This window comes from Leptonychotes weddellii, chromosome 11, assembly GCF_054177405.1.
Source record: "Leptonychotes weddellii isolate Sample4059 chromosome 11, ASM5417740v2, whole genome shotgun sequence".
Classification (NCBI taxonomy): domain Eukaryota; kingdom Metazoa; phylum Chordata; class Mammalia; order Carnivora; family Phocidae; genus Leptonychotes; species Leptonychotes weddellii.
Window position 1 is genome coordinate 48244246 of NC_138379.1, and position 27344 is coordinate 48271589.

Sequence of the window (27344 nt, forward strand, 5' to 3'; positions counted from 1 at the left end):
ATTCCTCATGTATTTATCCTGTCACTGCCACCGAAAGGTTTGTTGTGCCCCCTCATTACTCCCTTACCCCAGTCTCTGCTTGTCTAAATCCCACCCATTTTTCAAGAACCAGTTCAGATGTCCTTCAAAAACTATTTCTAATTTGTTATCCTTCTACCTTCCATCCAAAAGCATTTGATCTTCCACAGCCAGGATCGGGTCTTGTTCATCTTTTGTATCCTTTGTATCATTTTCAGTGAGGTGATGGACTGTAATGCACAGGCTTGTGTTGTGGCTTTGCTGCTTAATAGCCTGGTGGTTTTGGACAAATTACTTAAACTCTTTTGAGCTGTGGCTTTTTCATTTTTAAATTAGATATAATAATGCCTACTTTGTGGGGTTGTATTGAAGGTTCAGGTCAGTTCCCCAGACATATTAAGCACTTACTACTTTGACAGGTACTAAGTGAGGTAATTTGAATTCATTCTACAAAGATCTAATAAGTACCTGTGCCATGCCACACACTGTAGAGTGAATATGGCCCAGTACCTGCTTATAGAACTCATGGTCCTAAGGGAGGCAATTATAGTATAGTGTGACAGTGCTCTAGTAGGAGTAATGCTGTGGGAGGATGTTTGGGGGAGCATTCATCCCCCACTTTTGAGTGAGGAGGCAAAAGAGAGAAGGTTTCCTGGAGGCGTGGCAGCTAAGCTGAGGCCTGAAGGCCTGAGTAGAAGTAGCCAGTCAAAGGAGAAGTAGGAAAGTAAGGACAGAGCTGCGAGAAAACCTGGTGCTTGTGTGGGACCACAGTCATTTTCTGTGGCGGGAACTTAGAGTGAGAGGTAGGAAATAATGAGCTATAAGACGGAAGTAGGTGTCAGATTATATGCTTTGACCACTAGGATAAGGAGTTTAGACTTTATTCTGAGGGTACTGGGGTGCCACTGAAGATTTTGAAGCAGATGAGTAAAATGATCAAAATTGCATTACAGAAAGATCACTTGGGGGTGCCTGGGTAGTTAAGCATCTGACTCTTGATTTTGGCTCAGGTCATGATCTCAGGGTCATGGGACTGAACCTTGTGTTGGGCTCTGTGCTCAGCAGGGAGTCTGCTTGAGATTCTCTCTCCCTCTCCACCTCCCTGTGTTCATGTACGTGCTCTCTATTTTTGAATGAATGATGAATGAATAAATCTTTAAAAAAAGATCACTTGGCTGCAATGGTGAACAAGATCAGAAGGGACTGAATAATTGGGAGACAAAGCCATCAGTGAGGAGAAATGTAGTGATTCGGGGTGGAGATGACAGTTACCTGAAGTATAATAGTAGTGTTGGGGGTGAAGTCATATGAAGGTTAAAAGAGTCATGCTGTCAAAACCTGAATTTTGTAATGCTTGGGGACCAGATGTGTGTGTGTATGGGGTGGGGGTGTTCATAGTGTTAAGGATGGTGGTCATGTGTCTGGATGTGTGATGGTGTCATCACTAAGAAAGGGAATATGTGGGAAGAAGTAGGCTTGGGGAGAGAAGGGAAAACGATAAATTGGGTTTGGACATGTTGAGTTTGGGAAGCCTGTGGGGAGTCCAAGCGGAGATGTCCATGCAGTGGTATAGAGTCAAGGAGAGAAATCTGGCTTGAAGATAAAGATTTGTGAATCAGAGAAAATAGCTAATTAATTGAGCCACAGCAGTAGATACAGTCATGCAGAGAGAATGTATAGAATGAAAGAGGGCAGAAAGTCAAACTCTAGGCCACAATTACTAGCTATATACCTTGAGCAAATTATTTAACCTCTCTGTGCCTCAACTTCCTCCTCAGTAAAATGAAGCTAACAAAGGTACCAACCTCAAAGGGCTGTCAAGGAATAAATGAATGAACACTTAGAATGGGGGGCGCCTAGGTGGCTCAGTCGTTAAGGATCTGCCTTCGGCTCAGGTTATGGTCCCAGGGTCCTGGGATCGAGCCCAGCATCGGGCTCCCTGCTTGGTGGGAAGCCTGCTTCTCCCTCTCCCACTCCCCCTGCTTGTGTTCCCTCTCTCGCTGTCTCTGTCAAATAAATAAAATCTTAAAACAAAAAACACTTAGAACGGTGCTTGGCACATAGTAAGCACTATTTAGATGACGACCATTTTTCAAGGGATGGGCAAGAGAAGAGGAGCCTAAACGGGAGCAACCAGAGATGAGAGGAAAATCACAAGAGTATATGGGGTTCTAAAAGCTAAGGAAAGAGTTTCAAGGAGGGACTGATTGACAATGTCATACCTTGCTGAGAAGCTAAGTAAAATAGGAACTGAAAAGTGTTCATTGGATTTAGTGTTAAGAGGGTTTTCAGTGGAGTGACTGGATTCTGGTCAACTGAGTAAATGGGAGCATGAGAAAGTGAGACAGCAAATATGAAAAACTCTTTCCAGGAAATTTGACTGTAAAATGGAGAAAAAAGAGAGGTAGCTAAAGAGGAATTGAGACTAAGGGAGGGTCTATCCATTTTTAAAGTTGAGAATGCCTTGAACTTGTACTGTTAGGAAAGAGCCATAAAAGAAGAAATGGTTGAAACTACTGGGGAAGATGGGATAACTGATAGAACCAGGTCCTTGAGATGAAATAGATATAGACTTTCCAAACATAGTTTCTGGAAGTTCCATGAGAATAGGAATTGTGTCTATTTTGTACCCAAAATGGTGCCTAGCAAATGGTAAGCATTCAATAAGTAATTACTGAGTGAATTAATGATAGGCAATAGTTCTTTTATTCTACAGCTCAAAACCTTAAGTATAATAGGCATACAAATATTTATTAAATAAATAAATATAATTACATAGCTAAAGAGTCATCATTTATAAGTGGTGTTTTTTAGGGAAGGATCATAAGAAAAGATGAATACCCTGATATGTTTATGTAAATTACATTATTAGATTCCAAAAATAACCTATATTTAAATGTACTTATGGTATGTGAAGCTCTAAATCTGTTGTATCTAATTAAGTAAGTAAACAGGAATGAAGGTGACTCAAAAGTTCAAAATGAAATTTGCTCAGGGACCACTAAAGTAAACATGGCAAGTAGAAATGTGGCAATAGGAAGCACTTTAATGAAACTTTACTTAAATATTTAAAGTATCGTGGGTAGAAATGTGAAGAATTTATCTCCAATAAAGAAGTTTGTATTTGGTCCTGAGAATTATGGGCCAGCTGAGATCTGACTCATTGTTTCATGTGTTTTAAGAAGTGCTATGACAGGAAGAAAATTGAAATTTTAGGACTGAGCAGATTCTTCTCTCTTCGGACATGTTCCCAGCCTAACTTGGTCTCTTCCTTATTGCCAATTTCTGGTCCTGACCGTAAGGTGTGGAATGTAGACCAAATGGAGAAAGAGTTTTCTTAGGGCCAACTTTAGATGTTGACAATGAGATAAAACATTGCTCTTTTCCTTGTACATGGAAGCACTGCAAGGCTAGAGAGGAAGACTAGTGGGTGAAAGGAAATTATTTCCGTCTATTCTTAACTCTGATGCACAAAATATCTGTGTTAGTGTGGGGTTTTCTGAAGTGGACCGTAGTAAATCAGTAGAAGATTTTTGGAGCTATACACTCTAGGTTTGAGGCTGTTCAGTCTAAAGTTACTTCTGAAATTAAAGGATTTATCAGAGACTTTTTTCTTAGGCTAGTTATTCTAGCAGTTAATGTTGAAGTTGTGCCTGGTTGATCTCCTAGGTAATTACTATTACCACATCGTTTCTTTCTTAACCTCCATCTTCTCCTATCCCAAGAGAGGGAAACCAGAAGTCTTCACTTCCAGGGACTTCAGTTATCATTCTTTCACTAGTATTTCTGTGTGCCAGGTCTTGTACTGCATACCTAAAATACAAAAGATGAATGATGCCCTTCCCTACATCCAAGGAGCTCTCAGCAACCCCCAGTAAGCTAAAGACTGGGGGAAATCAAATGTTGTTCTTTGTAAGAAAAGTGAGGGAACTTTGCTTTAAGCACAGCTGTGATTTGTGTGAAACAGGCACATCTACAATGATTATAGAAAAAGAGATGAATGTTCCCTTTAATATGCCATGCATACTGTGCCAAATTTCACTTGGTTTTGGGCATACTTGTCTGGTGCTGTTAGTTGGTATAATTAGAAATTATTAACAAATGACAGTGAAGGACCACCAGTCATACGAACCAATGGCTTTGTTCCTAGCTTCTTCCTTGTTTTAAAGCATGATCCACTCTGGCCAGGAGAGTTGCTGGAAAATTTGTTAATATTTAAAGCTCATAATTTTGGTTCAGTCAATATTTATTGCATATGTAGTCCTGTAAGTTGAAGGTCTTTAAAAACAAGAGATAATCATTTGACTTCCCAAGGATGGTGAGATTACTAATCTTTTGTTATTTTTTGGTGTTTTCTTTTTGTTTTGAATTAAGATGCTCTGTTCAAGAAAGTAAAGATATTTAATATGGTACGATGGAAGACATCGGATTCCAGTCCTGGTTCTATTACTAACTAGATATATAATCTAGGGCAAGTCCCTCAGTGTCTCTCTAATACTTGTTTTATATCTGAGAGTTTTGTACAAAATAATTTCTAAAATCCATTTTAGTTCTGAAATTTTCTAACTTAATAGTATTAGAGTTAAAAAGTATTGTGTGGAAGAAGCAAGACTTTGAAATTAATGTAACATTTGTGACCTCAGGTTTAGTGCCATACAGTGTGCAGCTGCGGTCCCCAGAGCTGCTGCTGAATCCTCGTCTTCTGAAAAGTTTGAGCAGTCAGATCTTCAAGTATCAAGTGAGACACCAGCCAATAATGAGTTGACAACCAATGGTCATAGTCTACCTACCTCCAAACAGATTTTCCAGCAGCCCAAAGGGATAATGGGAATGTTTGCCTCTAAAGCTGCTTCTAAAACCCAAGATGTCAACAAGGAAACCAAAACAGAGACTAAAGAGGTAACAAATGTAAGTCTTTAAAGATATGTCTTGATAGCTCAGAATGGGTAATGGAAAAGCATTAGAGTTCCAATGGTAGTAGATTAATCACATAATGTTCTGATGTATAATAATATGTTCTAGTTTTTCTACTTTAGTCTGAATCCTTTAATTCTTGATATTTTCATCTGAAATAGTCCTTTTTCTTTCTATAATGCTTCTCATCAAGCCTTGGATTCTCCTGTAAAATGGCCCTGTGCACATTGCAAGATTGTTGTGCAAGCCAAATAATGCATATGAGAACATTTGAAAATTACAAAGTTCAAGGAATTGTATATTAACAGTACATCATTTTGGGAACATCTTATGTTCTGAGCTTTACCATGTATGCCTTTCTTCTTAGTATATTTAACATTCTTGTTTTGTTTTATGAATTTTTGTTTTTTTCTTTAGCTGCTTCCCTTAGCTTTTTATTCACTCATCTGAAGCAACTTAAATGGTCTCATTAAAACACTATTTAAAAATACTCCAGAAAAGCATAATTATTGTTATTATTGTTATTACCTTCGTTGTGATTTTACAACTTCCACTTTGGGAAAGGAAAGGGGAGTGGAAGGAAAACACTAACATTTATGGAACTACTGTGTGCCATACTTTGATCTTTGCTCAAATCCTCTGACAGTTCATTGAGGGAGAGATCTCTGTTTTGTATGTGTACTCAAAAACTGAGCGCTAGACTTGTTGAGTGATTTGCCTGGATATCAGATTGCTATTAAGTGGCGCAACCAGTGTTCAAATCCACTTCTGATTATTACAAATGTAACGTTTTGGAGGTTCTCCCTCCCTCTCAGTGTGTACCATACTGCCTCTGATCTGTTTTAATTCTATCAAACTAAGTAGTTTTTTAATATACTCAAAAGTTTAGACACATTCATGGATAGTAAGTCTGTAAGAACAATGAGCAAGTAAGCTTTGGAGATAAACATCAGATACTCTGGTCTGGATTTGTTTTTACATCTAATGCCGACACATTTTCCATGATTTTTTTTTTTTTTAAAGATTTTATTTATTTGACAGACAGAGACATAGCGAGAGAGGGAACACAAGCAGGGGGAGTGGGAGAGGGAGAAGCAGGCTTCCCGCAGAGCAGGGAGCCCGATGCGGGGCTCGATCCCAGGACCCTGGGACCATGACCTGAGCCGAAGGCAGACGCTTAACGACTGAGCCACCCAGGCACCCCCATTTTCCATGATTATATAGAGATTGTGCCATCATGACGGTGTGCCCTGCTATTGAAGAGATTAAGACTGCTACTTGAAGAACAACCTTAGACACTAGAAAAAAATGATGTGTGTTTTCTGCTTTTAGGTATCCACAGGCAACAAGGCACCAGGGAAAGGGAATGTGATGAGCAATTTTTTTGGAAAAGCTGCTATGAGTAAGCATGTTTTTACCTTCCTTTGATTAATACATGAATGTTAATATAATAACATATTTGAGGTGAAAGCCACCTTGTTCAGTTTTTATCCATCTGGTATATCATGCAGCCTTCCTGCATCCTAACATAAATTTGCAGTCTACTGACCAAATATTGAATGGAAGTAACCCCATTGGAACAGTGGATTTTATGGGTGAGCTGGGTTCAGTTTAGATCTCTTGTAGGGTGGTTTACTACTCCTGTTTTTACTTCCTGCCTTGGAAAGAGAATTTATTATTTGTTTCATAGGGCTCTTGAAAATGGGTGACAAAATAGAAGGGAGGCTGCTTGGTTATACAGTATGGTGTTGAGGTTAATATCCTAGGTGCTGGGCTCAGGTTCGCCTCGTATGACAATTATTAATTATTACCCCTGTCTCCCAGGGGGCTGCATAAACAAATCTTCGGCTTTCTGGAGTTATTTTTTATAGATTACTCATGATAATGAACTAGACCTCAGTATGAATTAGAAGGACCCGGGAGGTAGTGGCCACTTAAAAATAATACTTTTTGAGAAAGCAAAATCGCCTTTATTTAAAAATTTTATTTAAATAAGAATTCTTTCATATGGAAAGAACCAGTAGTCACATATTTTCATACTTCTCATACCAAGTACACATCCCCTGAGGGTATGTGGCATAATACCAGAAAGAATTCAGGAGCCACGGGATAATTATGGCACACTTTCTTGGAGCATCAGTTTTACAAAGATCTTGTGGGAAGGCGTTTTGTTACATGCCTATGCAAGCAAAATTAGTCAGAATTCTCTTTCCCATGATGGTCAAATTAGTGGTTGAAGGAGGCTTTGGAGTGATAGTGTTTATTTGCCAAAAAGCTATCACAAAAAGTTTTTGTGTTCTGAAAATAGATGGAAAATTTGATACTTTTCAGGTTATTGAGAAGCACATTGTGTTGTTGCAGGCGGAGTGCACAAGGAGGGCTCCCAACTTCTGTGAAAATAGATGGTGGCTAATGTCACTGGCCTGCATGGCTGGTACTGGGCCACCGAACTGAATCAGATTGTGTGGTTTCTTGGTGACTTTTAGGTCCACATTTTTATTTGTTTTGTTTTATTTGTTGTTTTTTGGTGCATTTGTAACCAGTGAATTTAAACATTTTTATTATTTCTAAAATATATAAGCCATGACTATTTGCTAGTCATAAAAAAAAAAATCAAGCTATACAGAAGTATACACTTGTTTATTTAGGAAATATTTATTGAGCAACTACTGTGTACTTGGAACTATCATGCATGGTGATACAAAGGAGAAAATGTAGGCAAGTGAGATCTCTGCCCTCATGGTCCTTATATACTACTAGGAGAGACAGACAAATAAAGAATAAAATAATTAATGATTATAATTCCTAGGCAGACAGTAACAGTAATAGAGGGAGTGGAGAACTGGATAAAATAAAAGAATTAAATATTTACCTAATAAAAAGAATGGCTTCTAGAGTTGATTTATTTAACAGATGTTTTTTCAGGGATGAATGTTTAGAATAAAATGATGAATATTTTTATTGTATTTGACACATGACAAGATCATTGCAATGAAAATGAGAGTTGGAGGAAAGAGTTGTGGGGACTTGAAGCATTTAAAACTTAATGCTGGACAATAGCAAGTGTAACAGTTACCCTTATACATTGCTGTGAGGAATATAAAATGATGTGCTTATTCTAAAAACAGCATGGCAGTATTTCAAAAAGTTAAACAATTATCCAACACTTCCACTCCTACATATCTACTCAAGTGAATTAGAACTGTATGTCTACACAAAAACTTGTACACAAATGTTCGTAGCATTATTCATAATAGCTAAAAAGTGGAAACAACCCAAAGGTCCATCATCTGATGAATGGATAAACAAAATGTGATATAACCACACAATGGAATATTACTGTTATTTTAAAAAATATTTATTAGAGAGGAGAGAGAGAACACGAGTAGGGGAGGGGCAGAGGGAGAGGGAGAAGCAGACTCCCTGCCGAGTGGGGAGCCCGATGTGGGGTTTGATCTCAGGAGCCAAAGTCAGATGCTCAACTGAGTGAGCCACCCAGGCCTCCCACAATAGAATATTATTGAACCATAAAAAAGGCATGAACCTATACTATAACATGGATGAGCCTTCAAACATGTGAAATGAAAGAAGCTAGACAGGAAAGGCCACATATTGTGTAATTCTGTTTATACAAGATGTCCAGAATAGGCAAATCTATCAAGACAGAATGTAGAATATTAGTAGATTAGTGTCATGGGCTGGGTTGGGATTGGGGAGTGACTGCTAATGGGTAAAGGGTTCCTTTTTGGGGTGATGAAAATGTTCTGAAATTGGATAGTGGTGATGTTTGCACAGTTTTTAAAAACCACTGAATTTTACACTTTAAAATGGTGACTTTTCTGGTATGTACATTATCTCATTAACAAGAACCTTAATGCTTTATATGTGAAAAAAATTACAGCATTGGTGACAAAATTAAGAAGTCATCTGTATCCTGTAAAGGTGTTTTGTATTTTCTTGAGTATAAAAAGGAGATGCTTTTAATTAGTCAAATGATACAAATGATTTGATCATTCAGATAAAAAGGAAAAAATAGTGATTAAATTTTCCTTAACAGTAGTCTGAAAATGTTGCAGTGAACTGCCTTTTTACCAGCTAATTGGTCACTTGTAGCTGCATATGTGAATGAGTTAGGAGTTCCTCAAATACTGTGAAACCAAGACAGAGAGTAAAAACTCTGGATGCTGAAATCTGTTTGGTCACTGGTATTTTAATTAAGATCAGTTTCCTGAAATTGGTAGACTTGATGCAATAGCGTCTCTTTCCTTACCCCAACAGGGAGGTAGGAAATAGTTAACGTTTTTTTTGTAATTTTAAAACGGTTGCTGTCAATATGATATAAATTCTGTAACAGAATGCAAAATTTGCATAAACTTTAAGGATATATATGCAACTTCAGAGAACTCGCTTTTTGAGGGTCAGTTACTGACTCTGGACCCCCTGGAGATGCATGTTTACTCTCCGATTGGTGGAAAAGTTTGAGAAGTACTGATACTTGAGAACAGCAGTTTTGAAAAGGCGGGAGAGAATGCTGCAATTCTCTAGTGAATTCCACCATTCAGAATTCTCAGCGAAGTCTTCAAAAAATAAAGTATAAACAGATTGTGTGTTATATTTTTATCCGTCATCTATTCTTTCACATAATATACTTTATTTGTAAATTATTAAACTAAGCTGTGTGTAATGGCCAAGGCTAAGATATCAATTGTTTTTTTGTACACTGTAGCTGGCTTAAGCTATTTTACAGCATATAACCAAAGCTACTTATTGAAGAGCCTCAGGCTGTTTACAGCTTTCTGAGAGTATTTTGTGACTTCTCTTGAAAAAACTGTCACTAAATATAGCAGGAAGGCTATTCTTCTATAATTTCTCAGATGGCTAGGCCCATCTTGCATTTCTTAGTCCTCTGTGCAGCATAGTAGTTGTTTTTGTGTTTTTCAGCTTGGTGTAGGGAAAGAGGTAAGAATTTTGAGGAGTTAAACTGACTTAGGTTCAAATCCTGACTCTTAACCTTTTCTATCAGTGTTACCTTGGGGTAAGTTACCTTGTGTATAACCTCACACACTAATCCCTTTTAATCCTTAAAATAGTCTCATAAATATTACTTTAGTTTTTACAGAGAAGACTGACTTTTAGGTAGCTTACCCAGAGTAAAACAGTATGACTCAAACTTTTCTGATTCCAAACTAGTCTTTTAATTATATCATTAAGATAAGTAGTGAGATGATAAGAGTATCCAGGTTTAAGAATATAGAATGTAATAGAAAGTAAGATCTTGGTACAAATTTCTGTTGTCACTATTTGTAAGCTGTGTACTCTTGGGAAACATCTTTTATCCCCCAGACTCTTAATTTTCCCATCTAATAAATGAGAAAGATGTTAGCTCATAAAGTTGTATTTGCTTTTTGTAAGTCCTGCTTTTACTATTATTTGGCCTGGGCGCTGTGATATAATGAGGGATTAGCAAGAGGCAGAAATGAAAACAGAGCTAGAGTGGTAGTTGGAAAGGAGACATGTTCTCTGACTAGACCCTGAGTTCTGTTAGGACAGGGACTGTTTTTTATCCCTTTAGCCCCTGCTCCTAACAAATTACTTGGCACTTAGTAGACTGTCAGAGGAATGATAGATTAATATTGCATGATGAAGTTATATATCATCTGCTATACTGTTTTTGTAGATAAACTTAAAGTCAATTTGGATTCAGAACAAGCAGTGAAAGAAGAAAAAATAGTGGAGCAACCTCCAGTGTCTGTCACTGAACCAAACCTGGCAGCCCCTACAGGCCTGAAGAAATCCAGCAAAAAAGCAGAGCCTGTTAAGATGCAGCAGAAGGAAAAAAAAAGGTAGGAAAATTTTGTTGCCTGTGGGGGAGGAGTGTCTCTGCTGGGGGTGAGAAGGTCTGTTTGGGCTTATTGACAGCAGGCAGTTTTCAGTTGAGTACTAAATCCTACTTAATGCCTTAGGGATACAGCTGTATAACCAAAATGGAGAAAGAAGCTCAATAGCTTATCTAGTGAAACTGAACTGTGGAATCAGCCAGTTTAGATGATTTAGAGCCCAAAGCCAGTTTTTTGGGCCCCATCTATCTAAATTGATTGTCTTTTTTTCTTTACTTCATTTTAAATTTGTGGGCATGGCATAAGCATGCCTGATTGTGTCTGTGTGTCTGTTTTTCATTTCAGATTGCCAAGTGAGGGGTTACTGTTTCCAGTCAAATTTAAGAGAAAAAGTTCTTTGTTTTCTTTTTATATCAATGAGTTTATTTTTCAAGTGGTAAAATGTAATTAGAAAAGAAAATAAAAAGCACACAAGCTGTTAAAAATGGATCCAGGAATTTGAGACACTACCTCATAGTTGGTAGGAATTAGTCTGTTGAAAGAAATTCTAAAGACACTGTCAGCACTGATAGGCCCAGAAATACCTAACTTCTGTAGCAAGGTTGGGGCTACTGTAGTAGAAAACATCAACAAAATGCTGAAGTTTCAGAGGGTCAAGGCTCTGTCCAGTGGGCCTTATCCCCAAGAATATGTGATATGGGTAGATTAAAATGTCCCCTAGCCCATGGGTAAGATACTCATTGTTGATGGTTATAGCCAGGAATGCATTCAGTATTTCATTACCAAGTATGATGTTAACTGTATGTTTTTAGTAGATGATCTTTACTAGATAGAGGCAATCTTTTTCTATTCCTAGTTTGCAGAGGTTTTCTATGAATGGGTGCTGAATTTTGACAGATGCTTTTTCTGATTTATTGAGATGCTCATTTGGTGTCTCTGTTAATGTGGTGAATTTACCTTGGTTGGTTTTTAAATGTTAAACCAACCTTGCATTCTTGAGATAAACTTCACTTTGGTCGTAAGACATTATCCTTTTTATAAATTGTTGGATTCTATTTGCTAGTATTATAAGGATTTTTTTGCTGCTGCATCTGTCAGGTCTGTAGATCAGTTATTTTCTTTTCTGTTAATGTCTTTATCAGATTTTAGTATCAAAGTTACACTAACTTCATAAAATTAGTCGGGAGTAGTTTCCTTCTCTATGATCTGAGTTTATGTAATACACGTATTATTTTTTTTCCCTAAAGATTTGATAAAATTCACCAGTGAATCCAAACCCAGAGTTTTCTTTGTGGGAAGGTTTATTTTATTAATTTGGTTTCTTTAAATAGAGCTATTTAAATTTTCTTGTTCTTGTTGGGTCAGTTTTGGTTTTTTATATTTTTTTTTTTTTTAAGATTTTACTCATTTGACAGACGGGGGGGCAGGCAGAGGCAGAAGGAGAAGCAGACTCCCTGCTGAGGACCCTGGGATCATGACCCAAGCCGAAGGCACTTAACTGACTGAGCTACCCAGGCGCCCCAGTTTTGGTTATATTTTTAAAGGAATTTATTTCATCTAAGTTGTTGAGTTTATTGGCATAAAGTTACTAATATAGTCTTATTCTTTGAGTATCTATAGAATCTGTACTTATCACTACAGATTCCTTCATTCTTTCATTGCTAATATTGGTAATATGTAGTTTTGTCTTTTTTTAAATCAGGCTTATAAAAAGGTTTATTAATTTTGTTAATCTTTTGCCCCAAAATAACAACTTCAGCTTTGTTAATTTTTTTCTATTTTATTTCATTGATTTCTGCTCTTTATTATTTTTTTCCTACTCATTTGAGGTTTGTTTTTTTCTAGCTTGAGGTAGAAAAATAAGTTGATATTTAAAGTTACATAAGAAATAAGTTACTTGAAGATAAAAACTATATCTCATCCATATTTGAATAGGGTGGTAGAGTATCCAGAGGAGCTAACTAATGACAAGATGAAGTCTAAGTTTTTTATTATGTCATTAGAAACACGTTAAGGTCTTAGGTCTATGCCTTTGCCCATATTTTCTCTTTAAAATATTTGTTTTTTTCTCTTTAATATCTTTGTCTCCCCTTTTTATCTGATAAACTTCCATTTAGCTTTCAGTTTTCAAGTAAGAGTCTTGTCCCATAACATTTTATTTGTCCAGTAATATCTATCACATTGTCTTATATTTGGTGGTGTTTATATCTATTTATTTCTCCTGCCAGAGCTTCTTGAGAACAGTGTTCTTCATCTTTCATCCTCCGTGTTTAGCCAAGAGCCTCTACTTAGTAGCTGCTTATTTAATGCTTGTTGAATGGTTGAAAGGCCAATAGGAGAAGTAAGAAGGAATTTGTAGGAATTTGTAATGATTCTTGATGAGCTGGTAAGTAGCTTCCAATGATCAATATAAAGAGCTAGAAAAATGTTTAATTCTGGTCAACCCATTCAGTGACTTAGTTGTGGTCAGTTAGCAGAGTGTCCTTAAAAAGAATCCTTATTGGTCTACTTTGACTCTTCTGTCCTCTGGAATTAAGACCATGGGTTATGAAGCAAGACTCATAGTAGCATGTAAATACTTATATTTTTATTTTGTGTAACATGCTTAAATTATTCCTGGATGCCAACAGGGGGAAGCGAGTGGAGTTATCTGATGATGAGACAAAAGAAACTGAAAATATGAAGAAAAAGAGGAGACGAATCAAACTTCCTGAGTCTGATAGCAGTGAAGATGAAGGTGGGCATTGCTATTAATTTTTGGCTAGTGGGATTGTCTCAGTGAGCCTGCTATAATAAAAATATCATACACTGGGTGGCTTAAACAAGACAGATTTGTTCCTCACAGTTCTGAAGACTGAGAAGTCCAAAATCAAGGCACTGCCTGATGTGTAGTTCCTGGTGGGAGCTCTCTTCCTAGTTTGTAGGATACCTTCTTGCCGTATCCTCATGTGGTAGAGAGAGAAATCGTCTCTCTTGTGTCTCTTATGAGGGCAGTAATCTCATTCCATTAATTACCTCCCAGAGGCCTCACCTCCAGATACCATCACATTAGGGATTAGAGCTCCAGCATATGAATTTTGGGGGAACACAAACATTTTAGTCAGTAGCATGGGTCAATTCTTATTATGCTTAAGGAGTTAAAAAGTAATTTATTATAGGTTACAATGACAGTAGCAATCCTAGTGTTGAGAGGCATAGAGCACCATTAAAGTCTACTTTAGCCTTTTGACCAGAACCATCATTTTCTAGTAATGTGCCAAAATAACGAACATGTAAGAGAATAAGGATTATTATTGGGCACCTGGGTGGCTCAGTTGGTTGGGCGACTGCCTTCGGCTCGGGTCATGATCCTGGAGTCCCGGGATCGAGTCCCGCTTTGGGCTCCCTGCTCAACGGGGAGCCTGCTTCTCCCTCTGACCCTCCCCCCTCTCGAGCTCTCTCTCTCAAATAAATAAATAAATAAATAAATCTTTTTTAAAAAAAGGATTATTATTATATATATTATCAAAGAGCTTTTCTTTTTAAAAAATGAAGTGGAGATCTTCCTTTGGCTACCTTCATGTGAATCTTTTAAATTTTTTTTTTTTTTTTTTAAGATTTATTCATTTGAGAGAGCGAGAATGAGAGAGAGTACATGAGAGGGGGGAGGGTCAGAGGGAGAAGCAGGCTCCTCTCTGAGCAGGGAGCCCGATGCGGGACTCGATCCCGGGACTCCAGAATCATGACCTGAGCCGAAGGCAGTTGCTTAACCAAGTGAGCCACCCAGGCGCCCACCTTCATGTGAATCTTTTAAAACGGGTAATATTGTAGGCATGAAGGGTGTTGGTGGTATGGTGGTGTTCCACACTACATAAGTAAAACTGTGCTAAGATTAAGACTCTACAGCATCATTGTTGAAAGGGAATGATGCCATGGACCCTTTCAGTATTAGGCTGTGGGCACTGTTGTAAGATAAACAGAATAAGGGCAAGATTCTTACCTGGAAAATTAATGTGCCTTTCAAATAATATCAAGTATCCTAAGAGCAAAGATCTCTTCCCAAAGAGTGTAAATGTGTAAATGAAGGTGTCTAGAAAGAGGAGGCTGTTAAAGAGAAAGATGCCTTTGTTGAACTCATATGCCAGATGAATTCTACCCTGCTTTGAGAACAGTGGTGAAAAGCTTGAGTTTCTGTAATCAGTTCTCCATGAATTTTTGCCATACTGGGTATAAAACATTTTGAGGGGTTAGGGAGATCTAGTCCAAAGGAATTCAGCATCAGGTGAAGGTACAAAGACAAACAAACTGATGCTAAAAGAGATTAAAGAAGAATAACAAAGAAAAAGTAATCTATTCTGCTGACAAAATAAACTTGCTGGACTCTCCTCTTAACAGAAACTGCTGTAAGAACAACTGAAAATGGCAACAGAGGTTCCCCCAAAGCAACTCAGCAACTGTACATGTACAAATGAGTGAAAAAGCTAATTATATAAACAGATGATTGTAACGTAAAAGAAATGAACCAGACCCAAGAAATTGTACAAGGAGATTAAATCTATGATAGAGGGTACATCTTTGACTCTTCCATGGATTTAGATCCTAACAGCCATGCTTACATGTTGGAGTTTATGGCCTCTGATATCCCATGAGAGGTATAGTGCCCACCAGAGCTAGGGTTTTTTAATGACTCTGGAATGGGTAGGGATAGGGCATTGTGAGCATCCCAGAGGGGCAGTTGCTGTATACTCATTCCATGTCATTTATCAAAATGCTTTGACCAAGACTACTGAAAGGAGGATACCCAAGCATGTAGATGAAACAAGAACCATCAAGGATCACTCTGACCAGTTAAGAATTGAGGAGAAATAGAGGGAATTCCGTGCAGATACAGGGGAAAATAATTAGGAAGTAACAGGAATATGTGCTAATTGGATTAATCTTCCGTATTTCCAACCAGGAAAAGGACTTGGGGAAGATTCTGGAAGAGTCTTTCAACCCATCAGCCTAATGTACTTTGAAAAGATAAACTAGATAAACTAGATACTCTAGTGAAGGAGTCCACTCTAAGTCAAGGAATTACTGTGGTTGATTGAGCACTCATTACATACTTGTGAAATATTCTCTGTAGTTCTGATCCTTAGCCCACAAAAATAATACGTGTGGGTGATTAGAAATATGAGTGGGGTTATTTGGAAAGAAGTGAGAAGAGATGTGATAGAGGTGGACAATCTATAATAATAGATAATATAGATGAGAGGCTGTCAGATTTTTTATCTAGTAAAAATAATTTTTAGCATCTGACTAAATTTATAAACCTTTGCCATTTTATTCCTAAATTTTTTGTCTCAAAGCCAATGAGCTTTAATTTAAACCTTCACACTGTCTCTAACCTATTACCATTTTGTTACCAATATATGTTATTCAGTATGCTGCCTTCAGCTGGAAATTAGCAGATGAGCAACAGGAGTGGAGGAAATGGCAGGGACTTTGGAGTCAAACAGACCTGAATTTAAATCTTACCTCTTCCACTTACTGTATGATTTTAGGCAGATTATTTAACTTCTCCATTTCTTTGTTTCTCCATTTCTAAATTGGGGAGGTTGTCACACACTGTGTAGGTTTTTTATGAACATCAAATAAGATATATCAGCAGTGCTGGGACAGTGCTTAACATAGCAGGTTTTCTTACTATTCACCCCACTTTTTTTATGGAGGTGTTCAGTAAGTGTTTAACAGTAGTAAGTCTCTTCTTAGAAGTTCTGTTCAACTTCGTATGTTTAACTCTCTACTTAAGGGACTTTTCCTTTGTTTCTCTTCTTGGCAGAGGCATGAGCACGTTAAGCAGTTCTACGTACTCTGTAAAGCAAGAAAAGGCCAGACCCAGAAAGAAATCACATTAAGAGTAATGTCTACATTACTAGGAAAAAATAGTTTTAACTGATACGTTTAAATTTTTGCTAACATTTTCAGTTTTTGCCAGTTGCTTATGGAGAATGTTAAGCAAATGACCCTCCTCTTTTTAAAAGGTTCAGATAGGTAGTTTAAAAAATTTCCTAGGAAGCTATGAATGATTTCTAGGATTTCTAATTACCTGTCTCTGCCATAGAACTCTATGATTAAACAGTGGTTACATCACTGGATCCTTAAAATTAGTTTTACCACAGTTTTTTTTTTTTTAAAGATTTTATTTATTTGACAGAGAGAGACACAGGAAGAGAGGGAACACAAGCAGGGGGAGTGGGAAAGGGAGAAGCAGGCTCCCCGCCGAGCAGGGAGCCCGACGCAGGGCTCGATCCCAGGATGCTGGGATCATGACCTGAGCCGAAGGCAGATGCTTAACAACTGAGCCACCCAGGCACCCCTTTACCACAGTTCTTATTCTGCACCAACAAAGGTTGTTTTCCTGGGATAAGTGTTACATTTCACTATTTGAGTACCTTTTATCTGAAGAGCTGCAAATTCATTGCAAATATATTTAAACTACACCAATGTATGAAACATTCCTTATGCTTATATGTCACTAAAAATACATCAAGGGAGAATGCTTGCCTTGATGGTAAAGACTAAAGTAGGCAGACATGGATTCTAGCATATGAATGTGGGCAATTTTTTTTAAAACAAATAATAGGAATAGGGATTTTGTGGGATTATTATGAGAATGAATGATTATTGTTTGTAAAGCCCAGAAAATTCTAGTTGTTTTCCCTATCCTTCCTTTCTTAAAATATTTTACATAAAAACTTTTTTAAACAAAGTGATACACAATTTGAAAAATCAGATAAAATAGAAGTTTTGTAATAGATAGTAACCTCTCCTATCTGACTCATCTAATTGACTGATGCTTCTCTTGTCAACTTTCTCCCATCTGCCTTCCATCTTTTGGGGATTTGTTGAAAATTCTTACTCATTCCAAGTTATTGGCTCCCTCTTCTTTTCTCTTCCCTGGTATGATGGGGATGGGGGTGAAGGGGCAGGTTTACAGCATTTCATTCCTTTGTCATCATTGTAATGATTCTCTTTGGGTAGATGTGGAAGGGAGAGGGAGGTATATGCTGACTTTTCCTTGACCTAGAAGCCCCTCATCCCAAATGTAGTTCAGAAAATGATTGTTTTCCTTTATTTAAAAATATTGTTATTTGTTGGGCGCCTGGGTGGCTCAGATAGTTAAGCGTCTGCCTTCTGCTTAGGTCATGGTCCCAGGGTTCTGGGATTGAGCCCCACATCAGGCTCCCTGCTCAGCATCCCTCTGCCTCTCCCCCTGCTCATGCTCTCTCTCTCACTCTCTGTATCTCTGTGTCTCATATGAATAAATAAAATCTTAAAAAAAATATATATATATATATTGTTATCTGTGTTCAGTGCCAGGGATATTGTGACGTTTCTGCCTCTCTGGAGGTTAGAGTCGGGGGGAATCTAGATAAACAATTCCATACAGTTCAGTGAGAGGGGTCTTAGAGGGTGCCACTAGGATTTTCGTGGTTACCGAAGTGGAAATAGAATTAAAACTCCTAAATTTATTACTGTGAGTACTCAAAATTCCTTTTCTTTGGCTTTCTCACTATGTAAACTTTCCTCCTGCCCGTGAAAAACATGTGTACAGCTTTCTTAATTGCTATACCTTCAGAAAAATGGGAGCTTGGTTCTGTGGTTTGACTTCTTTGCTTACTTGAGCTCCTGTCATGTTCTAGCCTCCCAGAGCTGTGTTACTAGCTGGACCACTTTCCTCATATGTTTCTGACTCTTGTTTCCCAGAGCTTATAAAGTTTTGGGGCCCATTTCATACTGAACTGTATAATTTATTGTTTCGTTCTGGCTTTTGTTTTGCTTCACCTCTTTAGGTCATTTGGCCTTGAACCCTCCACTGTCATAATTTTTAACACTGACCTAATCAGTTGGGAGAATTTCAGATCCAAGACTTGTGCTAAAAATCTGAATACAGCCAGGAGGTTCAGGGAGCAGGTGAGGCTAAGCAGCTACCCAGTCTTTTTACCAGCAATTTCTTTGTGATGATTAAGCAATAGGTCAGCTGAGGATTTTCACTTCCTCTCTCATGAGCCTTATACAAACCACTATCTCTGGAACTGTTCAGGAATGATGGGATCCCTCTGGTGATGCTCTCTTCTCGGGTGATACCACTTCCAGAGCAATATTGCCTTCCCAAAAGTGTTCTTTCCTGCTAATCTCACTGTAGCAAAGCAAACTTCATCAATGGGCAATCACTAGAAATAGCTGCCCTATACAATATTGAGCAAGTCTTAGTTGTTAGAGCTATAATTGTGACTGTTTCAGGGTAGTTTTTCCTTCAAAGTTTGTGCTCTTAAGGTCAGCTGGAAAATTTCAGTCTAACAAACATCTGTAGGTGATTGCAAATAATCCTTACGTCACAGTCACAAAGACTCTGGGATGGAACATTTGATATAATCTGAGAATTATATCCACTTAATCTTAAAATGTCTGCCCTGAATGGTGAGGCAACACAGGATAGTTGGAATAGTAAGGCTGTGGCATCAGACTGACTGGGGTTGAAAACTTCCTGTTTCAGTTGTAAGCTCTGACCTTGGCAAGTTCATTAACCTCTTTGAGTCTCTTTTTTACTCCATTGTAATGTGCGAATAATATTTGTTTCTTAGGGTTGTTGTGAGGATAAATGAAACAATTGTAAGTGGAATACATGACACATGGTGGATGATCAGTGGATATTTATAAAACAACTTTATGGGCGCCTGGGTGGCTCAGTCGTTAAGCGTCTGCCTTCGGCTCAGGTCATGACCCCAGGGTACTGGGATCGAGCCCCGCATCAGGCTCCCTGCTCCGCGGGAAGCCTGCTTCTCCCTTTCCCACTCCCCCTGCTTATGTTCCCTCTCTCTCTCTGTCAAAAAATAAATAAAATCTTTAGGAAAAATAAATAAATAAATAAAACAACTTTATATCCTGACTCTCCTGTAAAATAAAAAGTTTAGTTAAGATGATCTCTAAGGTTGAGGTGCTTGGGTGGCTAAGGCGTTAATTGTCTGCCTTCAGCTCGGGTCATGATCCCAGGGTGCTGGGATCGAGCCCCGCATCGGGCCCACTGATCAGTGGGAAGCCTGCTTCTCCCTCTCCCACTCCCCCTGCTTGTGTTCCCTCTCTCACCGTGTCTCTCTCAAATAAATCTTTTTAAAAAAGTTTATATATCTTAAAAAAAAATGATCTCTAAGGTATATTCCAGCTTTAATAATTCTTAATTCTCTGGTTTTCTTTGCATAAAATTAAGTAAATGTGTATTTTTTTTTTTTTTAAAGATTTAGCTACCTGTGGAGACAGACAGTGAGCAGGGGAAGGGGCAGAGGGAGAGAATCTTCAAACAGACTCCCCTTGAGCACAGAGCCCAGCATGGGGCTCAATCCCATGACCCATGAGATCATGGCCTGAGCCAAGAGTTGGATGCTCAACCAACTGAGCCATCCAGGCGCCCCAAGAAAATGTATATTTTAAAGATATATAACTGCAGAGCCCTTGGTTGTCATGAATTACTGCTTGCAAAATGTCCTTTGTTGGACACGGAAGTTTAAAAAGCTATTGGAGGTGTTGTACCAGATAGGGCCACAGTTCTCTTATCTAAGCTTGTTTCATTATTTCAGTCATACCAGATTCTCCTGGGGATTATGAAGCTGAGTCACCATCCCCACCTCCTCCTCCTTCTCCACCTCCGGAACCACTGCCGAATAATGAACCGGAGCCTCCTTCTGTCAAGGTAAACCTTTACTGGGATGGTTGCCTTTCCATCTGTCCTTTATCTCCCAAGGACCTGAAACTCCTGTGCTGAATCGGTTGCTGCTGTACAGTTCACCGATACCAGTAGATGGCTCTTGTCTCATTTTGCTCTCCTGTAGGTACTACAGACTGGGCATTGCCTCTTACCTGAAGCGAGGGTTCAGCTATAGGGGCAGAGTCTTAGGAAAGTTGCAGGGGTGAGGCCTGGGAGCGGTTTTGTTTGCATGACCTCCAGCATCAGGGCTGCTGTGCTACCCAGCTCCTGTTGGAATTGTACAAAATAAGGTGTTGCCTGCATCAGAGCAAAGGGTGGGGAAAATAGAACAAACAATTATGCACATTTGTTACTCTTCAGAAACTCTTCTGGAAGGGCAAGGTGAGAAAAGCTGGCAACAGATGGGGAAATAATAGTTTTGAATGGTCTTCATCTGCACCTTGTCTACATCTATTAGTGTAGATAAAGAAGAGTTGAGGAGAAGGGTGCTAACAAGTTTTTTTTTCCCTTTATGACTTTAGTTTTCCTTAAGTCATTGTATTAAACTGTAATTTAAATTTTTGCACTAATTTCTTCGTTAGCTGAGGAGAAAATGGATGAAAGGCCAGTGGAGATAAAAGGACGTTGGTATTAGTAATAGTGTGTGAGACTAAATTATATGGGGGCAATGTTGCAGTGTCAAGTCTAAAAAAAACAAGTATCGGGGCACCTGGATGGCTCAGTTGGTTGAGCGTCTGTCTTCGGCTCAGCTCATGATCCCAGGGTCCTGGGATCAAGCCCTGTGTTGGGCTCCCTGCTCAGCAGGGAGTCTGCTTTTCCCTCTCCTTCTGCCCCTCCCTCCCTCCCTCTTGTGCTCTCTCACTCAAATAAATAAATAAAACCTTTAAAAAAATAAAATAGCAAGTGTCTACAGCAAGTGGGGATGCCATGGAAACTTCTGATCTGGTTTAGGGGCGTTCCCTTTGTGCTCCTATAATGTCTGCCACAGCCCCTCCATTAAAGGCCTAACTACAGTGGATTGCAGGGGTCTGTCTCCCCGACTAAGGTCCTTGTCCTATTGGTCTTTTTAACCATGGTGCCTGTGCTACTCAACAAAAGTTTGTTGACTGAATGAACACAGTGCTTTGCTGAACGTGCTACTTTTTATCTCCTAAATAGCTTGCATATACAAGAACGTAACTTGTCTGTGTGGTAGGACTGGTCCCTAAAAGGAAATGGGTAGAGTTCCTCATTGCACTTTTTATCATCATGGAATATTGGAAGGTGATTGTTGTAGATTAAAAAGCTTTTGTTATTTTTCTCTGTACATACATTGGTCAACCGAATGTTGTAACCTCTGATCTTCCTGTGATCTTTTAGAGCTCAAGTGGAGAAAAAAGAAAACGAAAGCGGGTGCTGAAATCGAAAACTTTTGTGGATGAGGAAGGCTGCATAGGTAAGAAGAGTTTTTGGCTCCAAATCTAGAGAGATGATTACCATAGAGAGGCCATAATCTCTTACAGAGCAATGCTCCTTACACTTGAGTGTGCACATGACACCCTGAAGTGAGGCCAGGCTGCTTGTCGTGGCGCACACTCTGAGTAGCAGAGTGCAGAGAACACTACAACTAAAGTCAGAACGTGGGTGCTTGTTTGGGCCATATGCTATAGAAATGCGCTTTGAGATCTTGGATGTCACATCACCTCTGGTGGGGAGTTTCTTGATCTATGGAATGGATGTAAAATACCCATTTTTGCTATATGTGGAGTAGTTAAGATGCAGGTGAGGTAACATTTAAAAACACTTTCGGGGCACCTAGGTGGCTCAGTCGGTTGAGCGTCTGACTCTCGATTTTGGCTCTGGTCATGATCTCAGGGTCATAAGATCGAGCCCAGTGTCAGGTTCCCTGTTTAGTGGGGAGTCTGCTTGAGATTCTTTCCTTCTGCCCCTCCCCCTGCTTGCACTCTCTCACTATCCATGTCTCTCTCTCTCAAATAAATAAATCTTTAAAAAAAAAAAAAAAAAAACACTTTCAAGATGGAAACCATAATACCAACTTAAAATGTTGTTACAGACGTTGAGAAACTTTTATTTTTTTACAATGGTTGTTTTATACATTTGAACAGTGGAAAAGAAGCCCCCACAGATGATTAGACTCTGAAGAGAGGGTCAAGAATCTTCTTGGTATTTTGTCCCATTTGTTCTACAGAGGGGTTTGACTCTTCCAAATCATTTCCTTTATGTTGCCTGTTTGTAAGTCATGTTAGGTAAAAGCATGTGCTTTCTATGGTGACCTAGAGGGGAATTAGAATTTAGGTTTTGAGTTATAGGTTGATTCTTCAGCCATTGTTTAAGCTTGCCCTTCCCTTCCGCAGTTAACCCACACTTCTGTGGGATTTTCACACTTATAGCCCGATAGGATGCTCCAGTCCTGATACTGTCCTTTTGTGTTTAGAAAGAGTTGTGGGCTTCGGTTTGTAAACCCCTTGTTAGTTGGATAGCCCATAATTGTAGTTTCTCCCTTCCTGTGGCACTTGCTCTCCTAAAGAAGTATTTTTTCTTTCTTGATTTTCCTTTTCTGGTTCAAACTTTCGTCTTAAAAAAATTGATCAACTCTGAAGAATCCACTTTTCCTAGGATATGTGGTTGTTCGAGCTGGTGTGAACTCCATCTCATTGTTCCCCACCTCCCAGTCCTCTGAAAACACCTGTGCCATTTTAATTGTAGCATATGATTGGGGAATAAAATTCCTTACATGTGGAAATTTGTCTTTTCAGTGCCAAAATTTTTTGTGAGCTTATGAATTCCAGACTTTGAGTAGGGTTGGTTTTTTATTTTTTGTTTTGTTTGCTTTCAGTCTTTTAATAGTGTATTTTTTAAGCCTTTTGGTTTGACTGTTGATGATATATATATTTACTATTGAAGTTCTTATTTTTTTTTTCTTTTAAATTTAAGAGACAAAAGCATCACTGCCAGTTTTTTCCTCCTTCTACCCCAAAAGAAAAATGTCAGCTATATCATTGTGAGCATTCACTGGGAGTTTGTGGCTAATAACCTATTGCTTTGTTCAAAACACAGCACTCAAGTTTGGGCCAGGTATGGGATGTGGGTTTTTTGCACTCCAGTCTCCAGATAGGACTATTAAGAGCCTTGGATGCAACAATGAAAACTGTGCTCTCATAGCATCTTTTTTTTTTTTAAGGTTTTTAGTCCAAGCTCAACCTAATGAATCTTGGCTCCTGTTACCAACAAAGTAGTTGTGCTTTCCTCTCTCTGTTCAGACTATTCCAAGTGTACCAGCACAGGGGGCTTACCCTGTCCTCTGCTGGATCAGAGTTGGTACGGGGTTTTTAAAAACTGGTCTTTCCCTTTCTGTGAGTTTGCTGCGGGGACTGGGGAGTTGAGCCCCTGAGATAAGTTTGGGGTAGACTTCTAGACAAGGTGGATTTCTAAGAGCAAAACGTTGTTTGAGTAGAGAATAATTCTGTGTTACCCATGTAAACTGGGTTCTTTTTATGGCAGGTCAGAACAGTTGCATGTTACTCAGTTAAAATAAAGATTCTGTATCTTTTAAGTTGAAATCTCCTTTGTCCTGTAGTTTGAAGTAGTACAGCTTTGAATACAGAAATCCGTCTTTTAGCTCTCGAGGTATACCAAGTGTGCTGCTTAAGAAATTTTGTTGGTGTTGCCCTGACTGGTTTTTAACTCCCCCAAGCAATGCATTGCACAGAACTGGCAATGAGACAACCAGTGGTTTCAGTAATAAGTAATGAAATAATGAGCTAATTGATGTTGGAGTTCAATATTAAAAACCTGCTGTCATTTGAATACAAAATACACCGTATGTATGAAGGAGCAAGTCTTATACCACCAACTAGTAGTAAGTTGTTTCTTTTTTATATCTGCATGTGACTCTTCAGACTTTCCTAATTTGAGATTTTGAGTAAATAGCAGCTCATAAGCTTGTTCCAATAATCCAGTTACATAATGCTTTTCAATTTGCCTATGAGATGGTGGTGGTATTCAGGGATCATAATTGCTGAACTAATAGGTATGCCATGGGAATTCCCTAAGTATCTTAGAGCAACATTTCTCAAACTTGGCTGAGTATATGCATTACTTGAGGATCTTGCTGAAGATCAGTAGGCCCTCGGGCAGGACCTGAAATTCTGCATTTCTAGTAAACTCATGGGAGATTCTAACGTCACTGGTCTGTGGAAGACAGTTGAGTAATAAGGCCTTTGAGAACACTTTATATATATATTTAAAGCTTATCAGTGTTTTTAGCCTGTAAGTTGACAGGAATCAGCAAAGTGAATTCTAGGCTCGTGAAAGTAATGACAAATCCTAGGAACTCTTAAGGAGGGAACCATTAATTATGCAACCTTAATGGGATTAGATATGGAGAAGGGATGCTCCACTGGCAATAGCCAGTTGACCTCCAAGATGGCTTTCCCATTGTGAGGGGGGGAAATAGCATGGACGGTTACTTGCCTAAGATTACTAGGTGCATCCGTACCTTCCGTGGTACCTTACCTTCCGTACCTTACTCCATTTTACAGGGGAGGAAAGAACAGTGATTGTCAAAGTGTGGTCCCCAGATCAGCAGACCAGCATTCCCTGGGAACATGTTAGAAAAGCAAATTCTCAGGTCTATCCCCGACCTACTGAATCTGAAACTCTGGAAATAGAGCCCAGCAATCTGTTTTAACAAGCCCTGCAGGTGATCCTGATGCACATCAAAAGTTTGAGAAATGTAAGTGGCAGAATAGATGTTAGAATGCAGATATGTTTGATTCCAAAGCCACTGCCTCTAGAACAGTTTGACTAATATATTTTATTAGAAAGAACAATCAGTAGTTAAGTGCTTAAAACTGTTATTGTTCTTTAATGGGAAAAATACCTTTCACTTCAATCGCTTGAGCATTTATTATGCATATTAGGTTACTGTGTTCAGCGAAGAGGAGATGTTTTCCTTTACTGTTTCTCTTCATCCTCCTGCTGCAACCAGGAGGGCTGAGAAAGAATTTAGATGTTAATACAGCTGCTGCAGCTCTCTCAAGTCACAGGAAGGTGGCATTATACTGTTTCTCGTGTTTGGTTTGTGCACTGCAGTCATACTGAAGAGACCCTCATCAGTTCTGTGACATCATTGTCCGAAGTTAGTGCCTGTGCCCTTTTCAGCATCTTTGTACTAACTGCTCACTTTTCAAAGTTTCCATTGGGAAGGGATCAGTGGATATTATTGGTATAAGAAAAGGCAAATTATGCCTTTGGCTGATAGGGAGTTCAGAGAATTGGTAACTTTGTTTCTCATTTTACCACTGTCCTTACTTAAAACTATCAAGGTTGTCATATGATTGAATTCGCTTGAGGCAGTTATCTTCATGATGTAGACCACTACTAAGTCTTGGGTCATTCAGAACTAAGAACTGAACAATTGAGTAATCTACAATTCTTTGTACTTAGGATGTGCAGAGTGGATGATATCAGGATAGAGCTAGCCAAGGGGGTCTGTAACTGTGAGCCTAGTTGGACAGGATGGGGACTGGCAAATAGAGAAGAGATTAGGGCCAGGGAAACCAACAATGGAAATAGGTAGGCACTGTTGGTCAGGGAAATGAAACTGAAGAAGTTAGTCAAAGCATGGAGGTAGAAGTAGGTGTTTGAGATATAGACAGTTCCAGTGCAGAGTTTGAGAAGTTAGCTAGCATAGACCAGGACCCAAATGCAGAATTTGGGCAATCAAAGGATAAGGGCCCATTGAAAGGCATGGGACATAGCATGAGACAGTAAAGTCGAATGTTGTTTCTGAACCCCAACTAGAGATTGTGTGAGCTCAGGATACATACTTCCTACCTGTGGCCAGATGTAATCTCCCAATGGGAGAAAGCTTCAGGACTAGGTGAGCACACCTGCCTTTATCAGAGGATCTAAGGGAATCAGAGTGAACAAGACATATCATTCTCTTAATGGTAGTATTCTAAATGACTCGACCCATTCCTATCCCATTTTTTCCTTATTCTGCCAGTGACTGAAAAAGTCTACGAGAGTGAATCCTGCACAGATAGTGAAGAGGAGCTTAAGATGAAGACCTCCTCTGTACACAAACCCTCTACTATGACTGTGAAAAAAGAACCCAAAGAAGAACGAAAGGGCCCAAAGAAAGGGACTGCTGCTCTGGGCAAAGCCAACAGACAAGTGTCCATTACTGGCTTCTTCCAGAGGAAGTGAACTGCCGACTCTGTTAAGTCAGAGACATGGAGTGGTCCAAGGAGAAGACCAAGACAGACAGACTCTCGCTTACTGTGTAAGTTCATCTTGTGCCTCACCTTGCCTCTATCAAAAGACTTCTTCCATCCTGTGAGGTTTATACTGTTTCTGGTTTTTAACCAAAGGGAAAGCACCTGGAAGCAAGAGGCAAAAGAATATTTAAGAAGCCGTTGTGTTCTAAGGACATTTTTTTAAGCACAATCTTTGACCTGTTCTGGAGAAGAATTCACTCCAAAAATAAATTGGAACAGGTTTCAGAATTATCACTGAAGCCATTTAGTTGCTAATTCATTGGGCCCTACCCACCCTGTGCCCTGAGCACTTACGGCTCTGGAAGTATTCTTCCTTGTTCCTTTGCATTCTCTGGACTTGTGTGGGTCTTCATTTATCCCTGATTTTTACTGGACATGTTTACCACTCCCCCTATAATCCCTTCCCCACTACCATATTTCTGTATGAAGCCATTTTCTGTAAGTCTTTTAAATCTTGGTTGGACTAAAGGCTGAAACAAAAATCTCCCTGTAATCCTCTAATCCTCTCTTCCTCCGTTATAAAGTACACTGACTCCTGGCTACAGACCAGCACATTGCTTGTGT

General features: G+C 39.0%; 1 protein-coding gene across 6 annotated transcripts in view; it reads left to right on the plus strand.

Annotated features, from left to right (window-relative positions):
* The window catches only part of POLD3 (DNA polymerase delta 3, accessory subunit), a 114203-nt gene that overhangs the window by 21345 nt on the left and 65514 nt on the right, over nt 1-27344 (plus strand). For 4 of the 6 annotated variants that reach the window (XR_014138740.1, XR_014138743.1, XR_014138741.1 and 1 more), the window contains exons 6-12: nt 4662-4926; nt 6265-6334; nt 10610-10775; nt 13400-13506; nt 20369-20481; nt 21856-21931; nt 26507-26785. Coding sequence is in view for 2 of the 6 variants with exons in the window: in XM_081798825.1 (XP_081654951.1) it covers nt 4662-4926; nt 6265-6334; nt 10610-10775; nt 13400-13506; nt 20369-20481; nt 21856-21931; nt 26507-26709 (1000 nt within the window). In the remaining 4 variants the exon portion in view is untranslated. Of the gene's footprint in view, nt 1-4661; nt 4927-6264; nt 6335-10609; nt 10776-13399; nt 13507-20368; nt 20482-21855; nt 21932-26506; nt 27325-27344 lie in introns of those variants that run through there. The other 2 variants (XM_081798826.1, XM_081798825.1) reach the window with 2 other exon arrangements.